Source organism: Phyllopteryx taeniolatus, chromosome 16 (assembly GCF_024500385.1).
Source record: "Phyllopteryx taeniolatus isolate TA_2022b chromosome 16, UOR_Ptae_1.2, whole genome shotgun sequence".
Lineage (NCBI taxonomy): Eukaryota > Metazoa > Chordata > Actinopteri > Syngnathiformes > Syngnathidae > Phyllopteryx > Phyllopteryx taeniolatus.
In genome coordinates, this window is record NC_084517.1 from 3,601,107 (window position 1) to 3,621,807 (window position 20,701).

The 20,701-nt window shown below is 42.9% G+C and overlaps 1 protein-coding gene across 2 annotated transcripts in view; it reads right to left on the reverse strand.

Annotated features, from left to right (window-relative positions):
* The window catches only part of si:dkey-119f1.1 (Structural maintenance of chromosomes protein 6-like), a 33,132-nt gene that overhangs the window by 661 nt on the left and 11,770 nt on the right, over positions 1 to 20,701 (reverse strand). For both annotated transcript variants that reach the window (XM_061749257.1, XM_061749256.1), the window contains 21 exons: positions 18,733 to 18,794; positions 18,573 to 18,653; positions 18,398 to 18,499; positions 17,458 to 17,577; positions 17,288 to 17,386; positions 17,077 to 17,223; positions 16,906 to 16,994; positions 14,827 to 14,991; positions 13,010 to 13,188; positions 10,180 to 10,381; positions 9,992 to 10,106; positions 7,419 to 7,579; positions 7,196 to 7,331; positions 7,023 to 7,103; positions 6,780 to 6,950; positions 3,420 to 3,557; positions 3,198 to 3,343; positions 1,480 to 1,605; positions 1,298 to 1,403; positions 1,067 to 1,219; positions 902 to 999 (listed from right to left, as the gene is read on the reverse strand). In XM_061749257.1, the coding sequence (XP_061605241.1) occupies positions 902 to 999; positions 1,067 to 1,219; positions 1,298 to 1,403; positions 1,480 to 1,605; positions 3,198 to 3,343; positions 3,420 to 3,557; positions 6,780 to 6,950; positions 7,023 to 7,103; positions 7,196 to 7,331; positions 7,419 to 7,579; positions 9,992 to 10,106; positions 10,180 to 10,381; positions 13,010 to 13,188; positions 14,827 to 14,991; positions 16,906 to 16,994; positions 17,077 to 17,223; positions 17,288 to 17,386; positions 17,458 to 17,577; positions 18,398 to 18,499; positions 18,573 to 18,653; positions 18,733 to 18,794 (2,677 nt within the window). The remainder of the gene's footprint in view (positions 1 to 901; positions 1,000 to 1,066; positions 1,220 to 1,297; positions 1,404 to 1,479; positions 1,606 to 3,197; positions 3,344 to 3,419; positions 3,558 to 6,779; positions 6,951 to 7,022; positions 7,104 to 7,195; positions 7,332 to 7,418; positions 7,580 to 9,991; positions 10,107 to 10,179; positions 10,382 to 13,009; positions 13,189 to 14,826; positions 14,992 to 16,905; positions 16,995 to 17,076; positions 17,224 to 17,287; positions 17,387 to 17,457; positions 17,578 to 18,397; positions 18,500 to 18,572; positions 18,654 to 18,732; positions 18,795 to 20,701) is intronic.

Sequence of the window (20,701 nt, forward strand, 5' to 3'; positions counted from 1 at the left end):
GTCTGGCAACGTTAAAAGTAGACTTTACACCGATCTGATTGGCTTCATCCGTATCGGCCAATAATTAGCACTTTATACTGATCGGCTTTAATGTCATAATTCGGCGATCAGATCGATGACATCATTGATCGACTCCACAAAAGGCATTTACTCCGCGTCGCCATTCTGTACAGTATATTTTAATCCAAAAGCTAGTTTATTTTGAGCCTTGTCGCATGTCTGTAAATATCTGACAACCAATAAAGTTTTTTTTTTTTTTTTTAAATATCAGCGATCTGGGACAGACAACACATCTGAGAGAGACAACACGAAATCTGGCCTCGCCTGTGTGGAGTTTGCATGTTCCCCCTGTGCAAAAACATGCGTTAGGTTGATTGAAGACTCTAAATTGCCCGTAGGTGTGAGTACGAATAGTTGTTTGTGTCTATGTGCCCTGCGATTGGCTCGCGACCGGTTCGGGGTGTGCCCCGCCTCCCGCCCGAAGATAGCTGGGATAGGCTCCAGCAGCCGATGACCCTAGTGAGGATAAGCGGTTAAGAAAATGGATGGATGGATGGTTTTGTTTCTTTTTTACAAAAAACAACTAGAAATATGAGAATAAAGTTGTATTACCACAAAAAACTAAATTTACGATTAACTAATTTTTCAGGAAAAAAGATCGCATTTTATTTTCATGACTTTATGCTAGCGTGATAAGGCTAGTATGCTAGCTAGTACTATTGATTGAGCCTCGTGTGAAGGTGGTTTGTTGTGTTAAATACTGTAATTCAACTTCTGAATACAGTCGTTTATGTAACATTGGTTCACGATTGTTTACATGCTAGATGCATGGTGGGAGCTTTATGATCGTTTTATGAGCTTTATTTAGCCACGTGAAAATTAGATACCATTGATTAAATACCTCATGCTCAGTGGTGTGAGGAAGATAAACTGCCGGTTGCGCTGTCCCTCAGCCACATGCAGTATCATATCGAGTGAGATCCTCCGATTCACCATGTCCTAATTTCAACATCACGCCACATGTCAAGACACTCATATTTGGGCATGGAAACAAACCTCTGCTTACCATGTAAACATCAAACTCATCCAGGGCACGGAAGGGCGCCTCAGTGGTGGCCCACAGCGAGAGAACAAAGGACACGGTGGAGAAGGACCGCTCACCGCCCGACAGCGAGCGCATGTTGATACTGTCACTCTCGCTTCCTCTTCCCGGCTGCACCTGTTGGGCGAGAGAGCATGTTAAGGCCTCAGTCGTCACGCCGGCTGCCAAAAACAACGCAACGGAGGATGCGCTCACGGAGATGGTGAGGGTCTCGTTCTTGTGATCGAAGATCATGTTTCCCTTGTAGCCCCTCTGCGCCAGCATGCTGTTGAAGAAATATTTACAACGCGCTGACAGGAACCTGAAGACAAGGAGGTGCAGAGAGTTTGAAAGTCGCAATACTCGCGAAAGACACTCAACTGCTTTGCCTCGCTTACCTCCTGAGGTCAGCAAAAACTTTAAGTCTTTGATTCATAACCCTGTCAAGGCTTTTGATGAACATGTTGAGGTTCTTCATCTGCTGCGCTGTGTTCTTGTACTTCGCCAAGGCATCACGGTATTCTCTGCAATGGTCATGTTTAAAAAATAAATAAAACACAGTGGTCGAGATAATAATCAGTAAGACTTTCAGTATTTTGTCAGCAGGAAATTCCATATATAGCGATAGGAAGCGAAAGCTCCAAAGTGTTGGTTTTTAAGTGCTATGGTCAAAGTAGCAGTAGTCTTTTCAAGTCCAAGTGAAGTCACAAGTCATTGCTGTTGAAGTCCAACTCGAGTTGCAAGTCTTTCAGCATACTGGCAAGTCAAATCTAAAGTCATCAAATTCATGACTCGAGTCTGACTCGAGTCCAAGGCATGGGATTCGAGTCCACACCTCTGTCTCTTGGAGTAATCTTTGGAGGCCGGCCACTCCTGGGAAGGTCCTTTTTTTTCTTCATGTGAGGATAATGGTGGAACCATGAACACAAATGGAAGAGCAACGTGTAACAGACAATATAACAATACTATGGTTCGGTGGAATCCTAAAGCCTTAGAAATAGCTTTTGTACCCTTTCCAGACTGATAGATGTCAATTACTTTATTTTCCGACGATTCTAGAATTTCTTGATTGAACAGTTCTGGAGGTTATCAGGCTTGGGTGTGATCAGTGAAACCTAACCAAAAATTGTGATTAGCCACAATTAATTCATGATTTAACAAGGGGGGTAATTATATTTTCACATAGGGCCAGGTAACTTTGAATAGTTTGTTTTCCTTAATAAATGAAATAATTTAAAAACAGCATTTTAAATTCACTTGGTATATGTTTGTCTATTTACATTTGGTGGATGATCTTAGGGATTAGTAGGGAAACTATGCAAAAATCTTAGACTATTACACCATGGTCCTAGGTCGGAAAAGGGCGGAGTGCCCTCTCCGGGTCGGGGATGAGATCCTGCCCCAAGTGGAGGAGTTCAAATATCTTGGGATCTTGTTCGTGGGTGAGGGAAGAATGGAACGGGAGATCGACAAGCGGATCGGTGCAGTACAAGAGACAATGACAGAAGGCAAACATAATGGCAGAAAAGGCAAAATGAAAAAAATCTAACCAAAAAGCTTTCGGTACTAGTAATTTATTGTGCCAAGGAAAGAAAAATATCCTGAGAGCAAAGGGTCTGAATACTTATGCCTGTGTGATATTTTAGTTTTTCTTTTTTAAATAAATTCCCTTTCTTATTCTGTCAATGTGGGGTGTTGTGTGTACATTAAGGAAAAAAATGAAAAATGATTTTAGCAAATGGCTGCAATATAAGAAAGTAAAAAATTTAAGGGGGTCTGAATACATTCCGTACCCACTACTACTGTTGCTAGCAAGATATCGATCTAGCTACTGTAGCTAGCTAGCAAGATATCTAGTGACAGACGTTGTCTATCTCTATCGACAAACTATCGTGTCCATTTTACTTATGGAACGGTAAGTCGATGTAGTAATTATTGTGACAGGCCTACCCCTGGTCTACAATATATGTGCTGTGGGATTAGCTGGTGACAAGTCCAGTGTATACCCCGCCTCTTTCCCAAAGTAGGCTGGGATGGACTCAAGATCACCCGCCACTAAAGAAAATGGATCGATGGATGTAGATGTGTTATTTGAGATTTCGGCATTAAAAGACACCTGATGATCTCCCCACGGTCGCCCTCTTGCTCCTGCTGGGTGGAGATCTTCACTTTGAGGCGGCTAATCTCCGTGTCCAGGCTCCTGGCGGTCCGCTCCACCTCAAGGCGCTCGGGCCAGATCTCTCTGGCTTTGGAAATGTTTGCCTGCGCAAAATCAGCAGAAGAAAAATCTCTTGAGTCCTCCCTGAACGTTGATGGTGGGCTCCTCTGAGCAGCAGACCTGAAGTTCCTGCTCCTTGCTCTGAAGAGTAGCTTCCAGCTCCTGGATACTTTGGAGATGAACACTGCGCTTGTCGTCGTAGTACTTCTTATGATGCTTGCACTTCATTACATCCTCGTCCACCTTGGTCAGCTCTTCCTATGTTACAAAACAGGATCACAATAAGGCACACAGACAAACACAGAACAAGTGACAGAGCGGTTCGTCCATCTATCCATCCATTTACTTCCACTTATGTGAGGATGAGACGCGGGGGCAGCAGCTCAAGCAGGGAAGTCCAGACTTCCCTCTCCCCAGCCAAAGGTCCAGCTCTTCCGAGACGTAGTCTCTCAAGCGAGTCCTGGGTCGTCCCCGGGGCTTCCTAGAACACCTCAACAGGGAGGCGTCCAGGGGGCATCCTAACCACATGCCAGAGCCACCTCATCTGGCTCCTCTCAATGGGGAGGAGCACCATCTTGACTATGAATCCCTCACGGATGACGGAGCTTCTCACCCTATCTCTAAAGGAAAGCCTGGACAACCGGCAGAGGAAACTCATTTCAGCCACTTGTATCTGCGATCTTGTTCTTTCGGTCAAGACCCACAGCTCGTGACCATAGGTGAGGGTAGGAACGTAAATTGACTGGTAAATTGAGAGCTTTGCCTTTCGGCTCAGCTCCTTCTTCACCACCACAGACCAATACAGAGTCCACATTGCTGCAGACACTGCACCAATCCGCCTGTCGATCTTCCGCTCCATTCTTCCCTCACTCGTGAACAAGACCCCGAGATAATTGAACTCCGCTACTTGGGACAGGATCTCTTCCCCGAACCTTTTCCGACTCAGAACCGTGGCCTCAGATTTGAAGGTGCTGATTTTAATCCCAGCCACTTCACACTTGGCTGCGAACCGCTCCAATGACAGTTGTAGATTACCTGCAAAAAGTAGGGACGTAATACTAATGTCACGAAACCGGACCTCCTCAACACCTCGACTGTGCCAAAATTCTGTCCATAAAGGTAATGAACAGAATCGGTGACAAAGGGCAGCATAGGCGGAGTCCAACCCTAATTGGAAAAAAAAGACTTACTGCCGGCAATGCGGACCAAGCTCTGACACTGGTCGTACAGGGATCGAACAGCCTTTATCAAGGAGTCTGGTAACCCATATTCCGAAAGCACCACCCACAGAACTCCCTGAGGGACATGGTCGAGCGCCTGCACAAAGCACATGTAGACTGCTTGGGCGGTGCCTTGGTTGCCTCTGTGTCGAAGACTCACTTGTGAGAGGACACGTGTTTGTTACGTTTGCAGCGCTGGCTCAGGAGCGGAAAGGGAAGGCGGAGCTCTTTGCTAGTGACATAGATAAGCTCGAGAAATTCAAATGACTTGATTTCAGGCCTCTTGGCAGAAAAAAACGTCTGGAACTCAGGAATGCATGGACAATTTTAATTAATATTTCATCTTTACTGAGGCACCATAGAGACTATTACAACCCAAATAGTAGAAAAAGTTTGGCAAAATACAGTCTCTTCCAAAAGTATTGGAACGGCAAGGTAAATTTCTTTGTTTTTGTTGTGTACTGAAGACATTTGAGTTTCAGAGCAAAATATGAATACTGTATCAGCGTTCAGAATTCAAGCTTTTATTTCATGGTATTTACATCTAGATGTGTAAAACAACGCAGGACAGAGCACCTTTTGTTTGAAGCCATCCATTTTTCAAGTGAGCAAACAGCACAGATGTGCTGAAACCCGGTCCGACACCCATACCCCCCCGACCCCATGCCTGTCCCCCAGGAACCCCTGGATATGTATGTGTGCGACACATGCACTGATGAAGAATTAATGTGAATTGCAGTACACGTTGACCATAGACACTTCCAACGTACGTCGCGTCAATAAATATGCGTGCTCCAATTCGGCACCAAATGGCATCGGGTCCTGTTTTCGCCAATGCGTTGCTCCCCGCAGCCAGGAAAGCCTGTGAGCCTAACTGACAGGGGCTGGATGGCGGATTAATGCATTTTAAAAAAAAAACGGAGGAAAAACAAAACAATTAACACCATTCACACTCGGCAGAATGTGCCTGCTCACTTTAACTTTTGTCAGGAAGGGCTTTTGAGCTTTGACGCAGGCCATTTTGATTCGCCAGCGTGGCGAACGTGGGCAATATTCACTTCGTGTTGTTTGAATTAGCCATTGGCAAGCACCCCAGCGGAACAAGGGAGTCCCCAGCGGGAGCACTCTTCAGCACTCATTCCAAGGACTCCGAAAAGGGTGGGTACTCTGAACTACTGTTTGGTGCATAAGCACAAACAAAGGTCAGGACTCATTCCCCCACCTGAACGCATAGGGAGGCTACACCTCAAGAGAGACCAACCCCTCTCAAAAGGACTGGTAGCAAAAGCCCAAGCTGAGTGTGGAGGTGAGCCCAACTATATCTTATTGGATTTTCTTAACCTCCCAAACCAGCTTGGGCTCTTTCCCTGCCGGAGAAGTCACATTCCACGTCCTTAGAGCTAGGTTTCTGTAGCCAGGGATCAGACCGTCAAGGTGCCTTCCTTCGGCTGGCACCCAGCTCATTGTGCACCCGACTAGGGTTAGGCATCGTTTGAATATGAGCGATTCCGGTCCCGATCCCTCATTGCGATTCCAGTTCCAAACGATTCTAGATTATTTTTGGGGCTGGGTCAAAAAAAGTTTGCATGTTTTACAACCCCAATTCCAATGAAGTTGGGACGTTCTGTTAAACATGAATAAAAACAGAATACAATGATTTGTAAATCATGTTCAACCTATATTTAATTGATGGTACACTGCTTCCCCCTCCTGAGACACCGGATGGTAGACCAGAATTTTCTCGAAGCCATCAGGAAGTCTTCCCCCATGGCCTCACTGAACTCCTCCCACGCTCGACTTTTTGCCTCAACGACCACCAAAGTTGCATTCCGCTTGGCCAGCCGGTACCCATCAAAAAACAGAAGCTCTGTTGTGAGCATTGAAGTCCCCCAGCAAAACGATGGCGTCCCCAGCGGGAGCGCTTTCCAGCTCCCCCATCCAATGACTCCAAAAAGGGTGGGTACTCCAAACTGCTGTTTGGTGCATCGGCACAAACAACAGTCAGGACCCGTCCCCCCAGCCGAAGGCGGAGGGAGACTCCCCTCTCGTCCATCGGAGTGAACCCTAATGTACAGGCGCCGAGCCGGGGTGCAATAAGTATACCACACCTGCTTGGCGCCTATCACTTGGCCAATTTCAGAGTGGAAGAGAGTCCAACCCCTCTCAAGAGGACTGTTACCAGAGCCCAAGCCAGGTGTGGAGGCGAGCCGACTATATCTATATCGACTTCACACACCAGCTCGGGCTCGGGTGGCCTTACCTTGATCACGTCTGCCTCCTCGACAATGGTGTTGACGCGCTCCTTGTGCTGCTTGTACTCTCTCTCTGCCCTGTCGTAGTTCTCCTTGAGCTCAGATGTCCGGGCTCGCGCCTCCTCGCACTTCCTGCTGTTTGTCAAGATCTTTTCGACAATTTCCTTAAGGTCCTCCTCCTGTGAAGTTTACAGTTGTGCTGACTGAAGGGACTCCACTCCAACTAGTGAACAGCGCTCTTTGTAACAAACCAGCGGCTTGAGGTCTTCCAGCTGAGGCTCTTCGAGATTCTGGAGGTCCGACAGCTCCAGTCGATGCTTTGTGGCGCTGTCCTGCAATAAATGTGTACATGTGATGAATTATAATTCGTATAACAAATAAAAATTGCTAAAAATCTCAACATGATAATAATGAGAAGCAATACATTGGCAATCTTCATCTCCATGTGTGCTCCCTTCTCCAGCTTCTCGTTTTGTTTGAAGTCCTCGTCCAACTTCCTCATTTGTTGCTGCAAGCCCAACGCCTGAGCTTGTTGAGTTTCCAGCTCTCTCTGTAGGTGTCTGGGAAACAGGAAATAAAAGGACAACAACGCTCCCAGATTATTACGTGCGTAACACAGCACAGACGTTTCGCCTGGAGATTCACACCTGATGTCCTCCTCCACATCTCCCGAGAGGCAGTTGGCTCTGGTCTGCTCAGAGGCGTAGCAGCGGTTGGTGAAGATCTGGTCACCGTCCTTGGAGAAAGCCTGGTAGCAGTTGGGGGGCGGGTGTCCGGACATCATCACGCGACAAGCCTCAGCGCGATTCTAAACAGGAGCAACAGCAGTAACTAGTAAAAATCAGCGCTAGATCCAGTGAACATCACATCGTCGCAGTTTGGCATTCGGCATCTGTTGGAATCTAGGCTTTACACGATCAGGATTTTTGGGGCCGATCACCGAGTTTAAAAAAAAAAAAAGATAACAGATCACCGATCCGATCACAAGATGGAGCAATGTGTCTATTTAAATGACTTGTTCATTTACTGTGTATACTTGTACGTGTACTGTATACTGAGTTTCTTTAAAAACATCTTGTCAGGTCATGTATTCTAATCAGTCAGGTAAACCAACATTACAACATGACAGAAATAATGGGTGCTAACTTACTGTAATTAAATTATTGTAATTACATTACTTCACACACACACCGAAACTTAAAAGCATGAGTCGACAGAATGCTGTTACAACCGTTAGTGCTAGCACTAGCTTGCTACGCTACATTACGTTTTGTTGCCTGCTTGCGAGCCGTATCGTATTAAAAGTATTTGAACATACCTCAAGCAAGCCTTGAATTAAAGTCCTCTCCCGAACACTGGTGACGACCAGGACACATTTTTCCCATTTTGTTCTTATAATACACACGACGCGATCGACTCGTTACCACGGCGACGCGGAGTAAATGTCTTTTGTGGAGTCGATCAATGACGTTATTGATCGGATCGGGGAATTATAACAAAGCCGATCAGCATAAAATGCTAATTATCGGCCGACACCGATCAGGCCGATCAGATCGGTGTAAAGTCCAGTGGAATCTTGGTGTTAATGTTAGGTTCAATCCACTAAGTGTTTCTTCATCAGCGCTTGAGACACCCCGTTTTGTTGGTGACCCCTGAATGCAACATATAAACCGTGAAACTATGTTTCTTCTATCCTGACGCAGATACTAATAGCCTGTGTAGTCTACTTTGCTATCACAATTTGGCTGTATTTCCCTATCAATTATTATATGCAAATGCCAAAAGGTGAGTTCAAATACTTTAGAAAGTTTGTGTAAAATGCTAGTGCGCATATTTGTTTACCAATCTACAACCCCAACTCCAATGAAGCTAGGACGATGTGTTAAACATAAATAAAAGCCAGGGTTAGGCATCGTTTGAATATGAGCGATTCTGGTCCCGATCCCTCATTTTGATTCCGGTTCCAAACGTTTCTAGATTATTTTCGGGGGCTTGGTCAAAAAAGTTTGCATGTTTTACAACCCCAATTCCAATGAAGTTGGGATGTTGTGTTAAACATAAACAAAAACAGAATACAATGATTTGCAAATCATGTTCAACCTATATTTAATTGAATACACTAAAAGACAAGATATTTAATGTTCAAACTGATCAACTTTATTGTATAATGAGTGGCTAAAGAAGAAGCACATTAAGGTAATTGAGTGGCCTAACCAGTCAACCACCCAAATCCCATTAAAAAATCTGTGGAGGGACCTGAAGCTTCGAGTTGCCAAGGCATAGCCTTGAAAACTTAAGGATTTGGAGGATCTCCAAAGAGTGGTCCAAAATTCCTCGCAAGATGTGTGCAAACCTGGTGATCAACTACAAGAAACGTCTGACCTCTGTATTGGCCAACAGAGGGTCGTCCACCAAGTTCCAAGTAATGTTTTGATAGGGGGTCAAATACTTCCCTCAATGAATTGCAAAATAATTTGAATCTTTGTGATTTTCTACATTTTTTGTGATATTCTCCCTGTTAAAATACACCTACCATTAAAATTATAGATTACCCCGCTAACAAAGACGAACAAACGTATAAAATCAGTGAGGGATCAAATAATTATTTCCTCCATTGAAAATGCATTTACATCATGGGTGAGGAACGTAAGTCCTATCATTTGAGTTTGTACAAGGTCCACTGAGGCCCAAACTAAATTTATGAAAAAAATATCATCAAACGATAGAACAAAGGCTTATTGTTAACTATTAGGAACAATGGTGGATTAAATGTTTTGGGGATTTTTGGAACAATATCTCTGGGATTTTATTATTCTATTTTAGAATTACATGGCGGCCATGAGGGCCATTTAGGTTACGCACTCCTGCTTTAGGGGTGGTATCATTTCATCCCTCCAGTTACTTTCCATAGTGCGGGTATCCCTTTAGGCTCACCCGCCTGTCCCACTCTATAGAGTTAGACAATTTAGAGTCTTCTACGTACATAACATGCATGTTTTTGGAATGAGGGAGAATGCTGGAGGAAACCCACGGCAAGCATGGCAAACTCCGTGCAGGAAGACCGGAGTTGAAATTCACACATTCCTTGGGAACCTTGTGAGGCAGTTGTGAGGCAGACATGCTTACATCTCACCCAACGTGTTGTCTGCGTTCATTTTATAGATCATTTTTGGTCTTGCAAATTGTGCGATGCACTGTGGGTTTCTTGGGGATTTATTACCTTGATGAGCAAAATGTTCTCAATGCCCCTTTGATCGATCAGGCAATTGGCCACAACCGTGTCCTCCATTTCTAGAGTTTGAAGCACAGACTGGTAGTCCGGGTGGTTCAAAGCCCTGGAAGAGACAAATCAAGTCAACCTAAACTCTGGATTTGAACATGTTCAATTCTAGCTAAAGCGGCTCCTACCTCTTTCGTGTATCATGGACCTTTGTGAGAAACGTGCTGGTGATGATGGGAGGCCTACGGCCTGACGCCATAATTTTCGCCATGAGCCCCTTCAGCACTTTCTCATCGTCGTAGTTGTCACAGGTGAAGGTGTGCAGCAGACTTTGCAGACACACCTCAACGGCAAGGGCCTGCTCTGGGTCCTTCAGCTTGATCAGGTAACCTGCAGCACAAAAGTTCAGACTTACAGCACGAGGTTCCTCTACTCATGTCTTAAAACAGGGGTGTCCAAACTATGGCACAGGGACCATTTGAACACCCCAATCTTAGAGGTGCGGTGCTGTGGAAAAAGCATTGCCCCATCTAAATTTTGTTTTTATTTTTTACATAGTTTGTCCAATGTTAAATGTTTAAGATCATTAAACATGTAAATATCAGAGAAAGATAACCAAGAAAACAAAATGCTGTTTTGATATTGTAACTGAAACTTAAATGTTCATTTATTAAGGAAAAAAAACGATTCAAAGCTACCTGGCCCTGTGTGAAAGAGTAATGGTTGGGCCACACTTTGCAGCAACAACTGAAATCAAGCGTTTTGCCTTTTACATCTCTGTGAAGATATTTTGGCCCACTCTTCCTTGCACAGTTGTATTAATTTGCAACAATGGAGGGTTTTCAAGCATGAACGGTCTTTTTAAGGTCATGCCACAGGATTTAATTTGGATTAAAGTCCGGACTTCAACTAGACCTCTCCAAAACATTCATTTTATTTTTTTTAAGCCATTAAGAAGTTGACTTGCTGCCGTGTCTTGGATTGTTGTCCTGCTGCAGAACCCAAGTGCGCTTCAGCTTGAGGTCAAACTAATGGCTGAACATTCTCCTTCAGGATTTTCTGGTAAAGGGCAGAATTCATGGTGCTATCAATTACAGCAATTCAACCAGGTCCTGAAGTAGAAAGCAGCCGCTGACCATCACACTACCACCACCATGTTTGACTGTTGGTATGATGTTCTTTTTCTGAAGTGCTGTGCTAAATTTACACAGATGTAACGAGACACACCTTCCATGAATTTCAACTTTCGACCGATCAGTCCATAGAATAGTAGCCCAAGTCTTGGGAATCGTTCAGGAGTAAGATGAGCATTTATGTTCTTTTTGGTGAGCAGTTGTTTTCCACGTGGAATTCTGCCATGGATACAATTTTTGCACAGTCTCTTCTTGACTGTTGAGTCATGAACACTCACTTTAACTGAGGCAAGTGAACCCTGCAGTTATGTAGATGTTGTCCTGTATTCCTTTGTGATCTACTGGATAAGTTGTCGCTGTGCTCTTGAGGTAATTTGTAGAGGCCGGTAGTTCCTGGGAAGGTTCACCACTGTTCCATGTTTTCTCCATTTCATAGCTCTCACCGTGGTTCGCTGAAATCTTAAAGCTTTAGAAATGGCATTATAACCATTTCCAGACTTTATTTCTCATGTGATCTTGAATTTCTTAGGATCGAAGCATTTTATTGCAGCTTTTTAAAATATTCTGGCTGACTTCATTTTGTCAAACAGGTGCTACTCAAGTACCGTAATTTCTCATGTATAATGCGCACCCATGTATAATAACGCACCCCCAAAGCTGACCTCAAAATTCTGGAAAACCTTTCTACCTATGCATAATGCATTTTTACAACTAATGATTTTGCTTCTACCCATATGATCAAAACAAAGTATTATCTGTATTTTGTTAGTTTTTTCAAATAATTATTCTGAAGTTAAGCACTTTATTTGAACACGTAATACTTTCTATTTACTTGCTCTTATTTTGAAATTCACAGCCCTACTTTTATTTAGTAAATGAGAAAAGACACAGTTGTGCTCATATGTTTGATTACTCAGGCAGAATTTGTAAGATGGGTACAATTCTTTAAAGAAAACATGTAGGGCCAGGCGAAACATATTTTCATGGGATTTAAATTAAACTGTCAAGCATTTCAGAAAAGCAAATGCTCCCAGGGCGCTTCAGCTGCCCCCTCCTCCAGTGTGTTCCACTAACGTGTATGTGTTCACTATGATGGGTTAAATGCAGAGAACAAATTTCGTGTGCATGCATGCATGTTCATGACAATAAAATGTGATTCTTCTTCTTATCATTAAAGAAAACATAATCATAAAGAAATTAATGATGGTTGTTGTTCAGTCATCAGTCCTATTTAATACATAAATCAATATTTCGCAAATGCCGCCAGGGTATGTATACTTATCAGCACAACTGTACATGTATGCAGTCATTTGTACCCCGGTCATATTGGAATGAAAGTGTAGGCGACACCTTTCTCATAACCTCTGGGTAGCGGTGGCATATTAGAATGAAAGTGTACACCTTTCTCATAACCTCTAGGTGGCTGTGGCATATTGGAATGAAAGTGTACAGCTTTTTCATAACCTCTTGATGGCGACATACATTTAAAAAATGTGAACGTTTTATTAATTTTCTCCTATACCTATGTATAATGTGCACTATTGACTTTTGACAACTTTTGGGGAGAAAAGTTTCTGCATTATACACGACAAATTACGGTAATTTCTTGAACAGGTCTGGAGGTAATCAGGGTTGGGTGTGGTCAGTGAAAATTAACTAAAAAAGATTATTATCGATTAAACACAGTTAATTCATGAATTAACAAGGGGGGCATCCTGAATAAATACAATCACCATTTAAAAACAGCATTTTATGTTTACTTGGTTTATCATTGTAAAATATTTGTTTGATTATCTTAAATGTTAAACAGGGGAAACTATGCAAAAATATACGATTGTGAGAAGGGAGCACTGTGGATGGAATTACAATGTCTAATATTAATTACCCAGGGGTCCTCGTGGCTTGTGCTTGAATTGACCCCGTTTGTGAGCATCCTGGATGGCGTCAAGCAGTGCTGGCATGTGCTCACCAAAGCGCCGCAACCGATTGGATCGACTGCCTTCCATTATGCGCAAGTTCCTACTGTTGGCATCCATGGACCTCTTGAGTATGTCGTAATCTTTCCTGATAGCACAGAAAGGATTTTTAAAAAATCGCCAATCAAAAGCCAGGAAAAAAAGCAAAATGTTTTTCAGGGGTCGTTTTCGTGGGGGACAGGTACTGAGACCTGTCACAACTAACAAAAAACACGAGGATCTGACGCCCCCAATCCAATTTTTTTTTTAAAATTGCCTATGTTAAAGTGCTCCAAACAGTAAAACCTTGATTCATTACTAAATACATTAAATATGTTTGAAGTGCTGAAAACATATACAAAGACTGAGAACAATATAGTATACTGAATTGTTGAGCTGTGGCTTAAAACTCTTTTTCACCTTTTCGTTTTCCTGATTTTGTGGGCAGGGCTAAACCCTTTCGTGACGTCAAAAGGTTTGGGCGTATACTTTCCTTCCCCCACTATAGAAACACCAAGCGCTTTATTCCATGCAGTGGCCAACTAGTGGAATTATCACTTCCTCATTCATAATGGACCCAGTTCAACCACTAGAGCGTGCAGTAAGCCGTCAAAGTGTGACCACAACTTGAAACTCTCCTCGCGACGTGTCACAGCTGACAAGTCCCTCTGTTGATTAATAGCCCGTTGAATTTCAATGGAAACCAAAGGGCAGAATTACTCTTTGCGGCCTGTGAAAGGGCAGGGTTCGCGCTGCCTGTTTGCCACCTCGCCAATGGATAATTGAAACAGTATGTGGCAGAGTTAATATTACCCAGGTTGGTCACGTTGGCAAAGCAAAATTCCCTGCGTCAAAACTCAAAAGCCCTTTCTGATAAAAGTTAAAGTGAGTGGACTCATTCTGCCATGTGTGAACAATGTTAAAGGTTATATTTCTTGAAATAAAATTTCTTTTAATTTAAATTTCTTGAAATCAGAAATTTCTTGACTGAACAGGTCTGGAGGCTTGGGTGTGATGAGTGAAAATTAACCAAGCATTGTGATTAGCCATAATGAATTCATGATTTCACAAATTGCCCTGCGATTGGCTGGCAACCAGTTCAGGGTGTACCCCGCCTCCTGCCCGATGACAGCTGGGATAGGCTCCAGCACGCCCGCGACCCTAGTGAGGAGAAGCGGCTCAGGAGATAGATGGATGGATGGATGGATGGATGGATGGATTTCACAAATTACTTTTTCACACCATTTAAACACAGCATTTTAAGTTCACTTGGGGTATATTTGTCTGATAGTTTGATTATATTAGAGAAAGTGGGGAAACTAAGCAAAAATATAAGAATCTGAGAAGGGGTCCAATACTTTTTCACGCCACTGTATATCTGTGACCCGGAAATACGTGTGTCTGTCCCAGTCTCTGCCTATATTGCGCCATTAAACATCAGTGGCCAATTCTGGAAGTAACAGACTTTAAAAATACACCAATTTAGGTGACAACTGGAAATTATTTTTGGACACATGTACTGTCCAGACAGTCAGTTACTTGAGTCCAAGAAATCAAAGATTCACTGTACTTAGTTTTCAGTGTTAGATGACTGCTGATGTCTGATGATACAGGTGAAGCACCCTTCTGAAAATGTCTCGCTTGTTCCAATGAGGAGTGGGACAGCATAACATACACTATTTCTATTATATCAAGGGATTAGTTTCATTTATATTTAGCTTGGTAGTCCTCCATTCATTTATTTTACCGGATCGTTCCATGCTCCTCCTTAGCACGACTGCTGGCGTGTTGATACTGGTTAATCTGCTGACCCAGAGTGGACATCTGGTGATTTAGATCTTCCAGTTGGCACTGGATGCGCTGCATGCTCTCGTCCTTGGCCTGCCTCGCCGACCCTGTCGCCTGGTTGATGCTGTAAGGATGCACAAAGTAAGAAACATACTGGGGGGAGGGGGGAGGGGTCTACCGTATGTTACTGTCAGACATACAAACACCAAAGGCATGAAAAAGGTGACAAGAAAAACATCCCTGCAGAGATTTTTATTTTTTTTTAATTTGAACATAAATTAAGCAATCAGGAAAACTCTAAAGCGTACAATAAGGCAAAATAAACAAATTTTCTTCACACAGAAAAATATTTATTTGCACTGCTCAAGTAAATGTTGATGTACAAATTTAAGATTATAATTAAATTTGCCTCATTTCTTTCCTTTTTTTTGTTTTGGCCTCCAACTCAAGCCAGGCCCGTCTCCACCTGCACCTGATGCCTGCTTCAAGCTGTGCCACATGAATAGCATCCTCCTCTTCAAGCACTCTCATTCAGGAAAATAATTGACTAAAATCATTGACTACATTTTTCACCATGACCAACTTCAAAGGCTAATCCCAAATGCATTTTACAGGAAAATTAATTCAATATATTTCTGTTTTTATTGGCCATTTCTGAATTTGAAGTTAGTTCATTCTGTGTTGTGACATAATCCTTAACATCGCTCCGTCGCTTAATACATTTAACATCTACTCCGTAAACTAATTAGATAATTGTATCCGAGTTTCCTAATTAATATAAACTGTACTAGCGGTTCCGATGTTACGTGTGATTCGCGGTTCTGCTGGGAACACAACCAGGGCCACGACCCGCAGCACCTCAACGCAAAAATACAAAAGACCAGTGCAACAAATACCACACTGGCTGATCTGATGAGGAAAAATGTTGCTTCAACTTAAGAGTAGCAATAGAGGATGTCCGCTCCAGAGGTGGGTAGAGTAGCCAAACATTGTCCTCAAGTAAGAGTAGTTACTTGAAAATAATGTGACTCAAGTAAAAGTAAAAAGTAGTCCTCCAAAAGAGTACACAGTGAAATTATTACTCAAGTACTGAGTAAATCGTGAGGAACTTCAGATTTTTTTTTTTTTTTTTTTTTTTTTAACCACAGAATGAACATCAAATAAAATAAATAAATAAATACAACATAAAATGTGAATGTGCAAATTCTGATGTCGCTGTGTGAGTGTATGCACAGTCAAAACTACAAAAAAAACCATCTGCAATTTACTGCACGGTGTTTTCTCAAGTTATAAGTGAGCTGAAATATCAACGTTTGGGCAGACAGTGCCAGACAAATACTACAATACATGAAAGCTGTTGTTTTTGTTCATCTAAATGTAAACAAGAGTAGTGCGCCGTTGCCATCATGGCGACGACGAAGTTTCCAACATGGCCGCCACGTACGCATGACATTCAGCGGGCCAGGCTTATCTAGTGTGAATACCTATGTCTGGGAAGCCCGATGGAAGACGTTGTGTGAGGTCATGTGAGTTTCTTGTGTCGTTTGATTGGTGAACTAGACTTAAACATTAGATCAATGCAAACAGCGCCCAATGCGGAAGTCGAAGGCGTAGTCTTGCACACGAAATCGTTGATAAATAATCTATAATTGGTAAATAAAAGTAGCGAGCGATATTTAGATCATTGTAACGGAGTAAAAGTAAGGTTACTTCTTAACAGCAGAAGCGGAGCAAGTTTTTTCTGGTCTCGCACAGGCGGAACCTCAGACCGCATATTAGTCCGCCGCGGAGTAATATTCACAATTACATCTGTGTGTGGATGTGTGGAATGGATCTAGCTGCCAGCGTTCAAGGAGTACGAAACAGCCTATGACCTCAGCGACAGCGACCCCCCCCCCCCCCCCCCGCCCACAGGAAAAACTCATCTGATCTATACGATTCACGCAAATGGCCTATTTTGAGTTCAAAACGGCGAATTGCGCCGAAAGGCGACTGATTTGCATGCATGTGTATGTATGCAATGTACAAACAGTTGCACCTCAGCTGGAGATCATTTATCCTGGAGGACAGCTGGGCCTTGTCCTTCTCAAGGTCCCTCAGGCTAACCTGGCATCTGTGGACTGTGACCTGCAACATGCACACTATTAATAAGAAGGCCACAAATGACAAGTGTGTTGAGGTTAAGTAGGCCAGACGACAAAAGCCTAACCTCGCTGGACTTGAGAAGGGTGTTATGATTCTGTGCCTCTGCCTTGAGCTCGGCACATTTGGGCTGCAGCTCCTGGACCTGCTGTGTGATGCCTTCCAGCTGTTCCTGGATCTGATTGCACTTCTTCTCAGCCTCCTTGACTTTGTTCTGCATTCAGAAGTATGCTGTTCACAGGGACAGAACCATAGAAGCACACTGCTGATGTTATTACCTTCCATTCTTCCACTTTTTCATCATATTTTGCCGTGGATTGTTTATTGGCATGCAGCTTCTCTTTCATTGGCTCGAGCGCCTTCTCCATCTCGATCACCTGCAAAAAAGTCAGTAAAATGGTCTCTTTACTGCCTTCACGTTTCAGGATGGGAGAGTAAATGAGCTGACCAGAGCCCAGGCCATCTGCTTCTGTAACTCCTCCAGCTTGGTGTGCATCTCGTCAATGGACGACAGGTTCTTGTAACGGTCCTCTCTCTCCAGGTACTTTCGTTTCAGCTCTTTCAAGTACTGTGTCACACATTCAAACAAACGTTTAAAACGTGAATTATGAGCTCAATCCGCTCTGAGACGCTGGATGACTTCCAAATTGTTATCATTTCCCTCCAAATTCCCCATTGAAAATCCTGTAGCGTTAAAATAGATTAGATAAGACTTAAATACAGGGTTGGGCCTCGTTTGAATTTGAGCGATTCGAAAAACGATTCTGTATTCCGATTCTTTTAGGGGACTGGGTCAAAAACGTTTGCATGGTTTAAATAAAGGGTGTCCAAATTATGAACATCCTTTTTCTTTGCAGGCCGCAGCCTAGACTAATATACTCATTTGACTCAGGGTTCTTTTTAACAAGTATAAATATCAAACCCATGAACTAAAAGGCAATGTGTGTCGAACTAACCCAATCGACTTAATATTTTATTGTTTCACTCAGCCAATTTGACTCCACTGAAGTTTTGCGTGAAACCCTCCTTTGCACAATATAATCTTATTCCAAGTGTTGCACTGAGGCGATTGGTCATAAATTTGAACAAAGTTAAGACAGACTTTTGTTTGCCGCCGAAACAAGCATGTCTTCATGTGCGTTCTTCTTCGTTGGTTTTCGCCACTTTCTTCTACGGGGTCGGCGGACTGTAGGTTTTTCATTTGAACGATTCCGGGGGAACTGCAATGTTAGTCCGGGTTCCAATCGGTTCTCGGTTCTCGATGCCCAACCTTTCTAAATTTTGTTTTCTTTCACCAGTGAATGGAAAAAAATAATACAACAAATAGATAATGTTTTTTTTTAATCACGTCATTTATTCCACTGAAACCTTTCAAGAGCAATTCTTACCTCGCTGTGTTGCCCCACTTTATCTTCAGTGATATGTTTCGTGGTTTTGATGTGGATGAAATCCTCCCTCATCTGCTCCAGTTGTGTGGCCTTCATGAAAAACTGAGCAAAAACGAGAGGTAAAAGTAATGAAAATCTGTCTAACACACAAAACACAAACTTCAACTTCACAAACCCTGTATTTGTCCCCCTCTCCTTTGGACTGTAGGAAGTTCTTGCTCATCTCTTGGTTGAGAACTGACATAGGATTGTTGACCTTGTGAAGAAAAAGCAAAGTTGATCAGCGCACTCGCACACAGCACAATCGATATCCTCCATTTTGTCCAGCTCTTTACCTGTATATTAAAATTGTCCAGAATAGAAGTAAGCTCCTCCTTTTTGGTTGAGATTATTTGACCTACAAAGGGGGAAATTTTTTTATTTAGCTTCAAAGAAGGAGTAACAGATTTTTCTGTGGACTGCATCTACTTGTGTATCAAGGAAATCCCCAGCTATATTGCAGAAATCTGGAGTTAATCGCTATCTTTTTTGGAGTTTTTACAATATACTTACTGACTGTAATGCCCTTATGTGGGAAAGGAGAACCACAGTCGCAGATGCAGTTTTCCGCAATTTGTTGAATGCCGGGAGAACAGTAAAACACGTACAGGCCGACACAGGAGCTGCTGTCAACCACAACTCACGCCCAGACACTCACACGCAAACTCACTGACACAACCCACCAGCCCCCACCTTATATAGGCACATATCTAACATGCAGATATGACTACTTTATTTTCTATACATTTTATGCTTGCAATTTTGTGTGTTCAAATATTTTTTAAATGTGTTTAAAACCTGTGGAAAGGGTAAAACCTTTTTTTCCCCTCTTTTTTAAATATGTTCTCTATATACAGGGTCCGAAATATCCGGTATCGCGTAGCCAAATGTGATGTAAAATTAGGTCTTCAAGCGATGTATTCCTCAATTTCCATCACTACAATATGGGGTGTATGTTTTGAACGGTTCATTTCCCGTAAGTCGATGAGGAGATCCTGGATTTATCATAGAAATGAAAACTGCGCAGAAAGCAGTGGTAAACAGCTACGCGATCACTGATATGTCAAAAGTCAGTTGGAGGGGAGCTAATGGCAGCTTGCGGACGATAAAATGCGACATGCCAAGCTCACTAACGGTTGAAAACTGGGCGAAAAGCCCCACGTGCTTTCGTTTTATGTTAAAAGAAGGTGCCGTAGATGAGATACATTGTTCCCTTTGTCGCCAGCATGCTAATGTAATTAAATATTGCTGCAATTTCTTGCCAAGGTTTGTGGGAGTTTTAAAATAACCCCGACTCCATTTCTCTTCCCATCTACACCATGGTAAAATAATTTAAACCCTGCCCCTAAACTTCTAGCCTTACTGCCTTTCCTCCTGGTCTCCTGGACACACAATATATCAACCTTTCTCCTAATCATCATGTCAACCAACTCCCGAGATTTTCCTGTCATAGTTCCAACATTCAAAGTCCCCACATTCAGTTATCCGGGCTTGGGACCGGCCTACAGTTTGCACTGGCTTGTGCCCCCCATAGGGCTGCACTTAAAGTTGCTAGTTTGAAAAGAATAATAACTGTTTTACCTCAGACGACACAAAATGTTACATCACTGACATTAAGTGGTTTTATCCATCAAACAAGGTCGAAACACTCATTGCATATGTTAACCATGATGTGTGAGACAATGCAAAAGCTGGGAATTAATTATTTTAGAGCCACTGGATTTAGCACCACAGATAAATTTAGGGTGAAATTCAATATCAGGAGGTGTGGTCTATTCTGAGACGCTGGTCTTTTGGGCAACTCCCTCGAGGTACAAAAGAGAATCCTCTTGCTTTTGGCTGTTGTTTTTCCTGCTCTGCCGAAGACTGGCTCATGTCCTCACCACGCTACGAGGGCGGGGCCAGTCACTCGGGCGAGACTTTTTTTTTTTTCCTCTTTTTTCTTCCTTTTCATTCTAATCAACCTGTCGACGTCCTTGTAGAGACATCGGGAGAATCAACCCGCCTGCCTATTTTTGTTCTGCGCAACGTGAGTACAATTTGCTGATTACCAAGTACAAATTAGTGCATAATTGGGATTAAAGTAACGGTCACATAGATTCCCATCTTTGCCGTCGCTTACCACACATAAACTAATTTCATGATCACATGTCATTCACCCTATATCTTGTTCCTTTACGTACGTTTGCCTGTAATTTTTGTAGTCCGTAAAGTCCCTCTGCTCTGCATTGTTTCCCCGAATTCCCCTGTAGCTTCATTAAATTT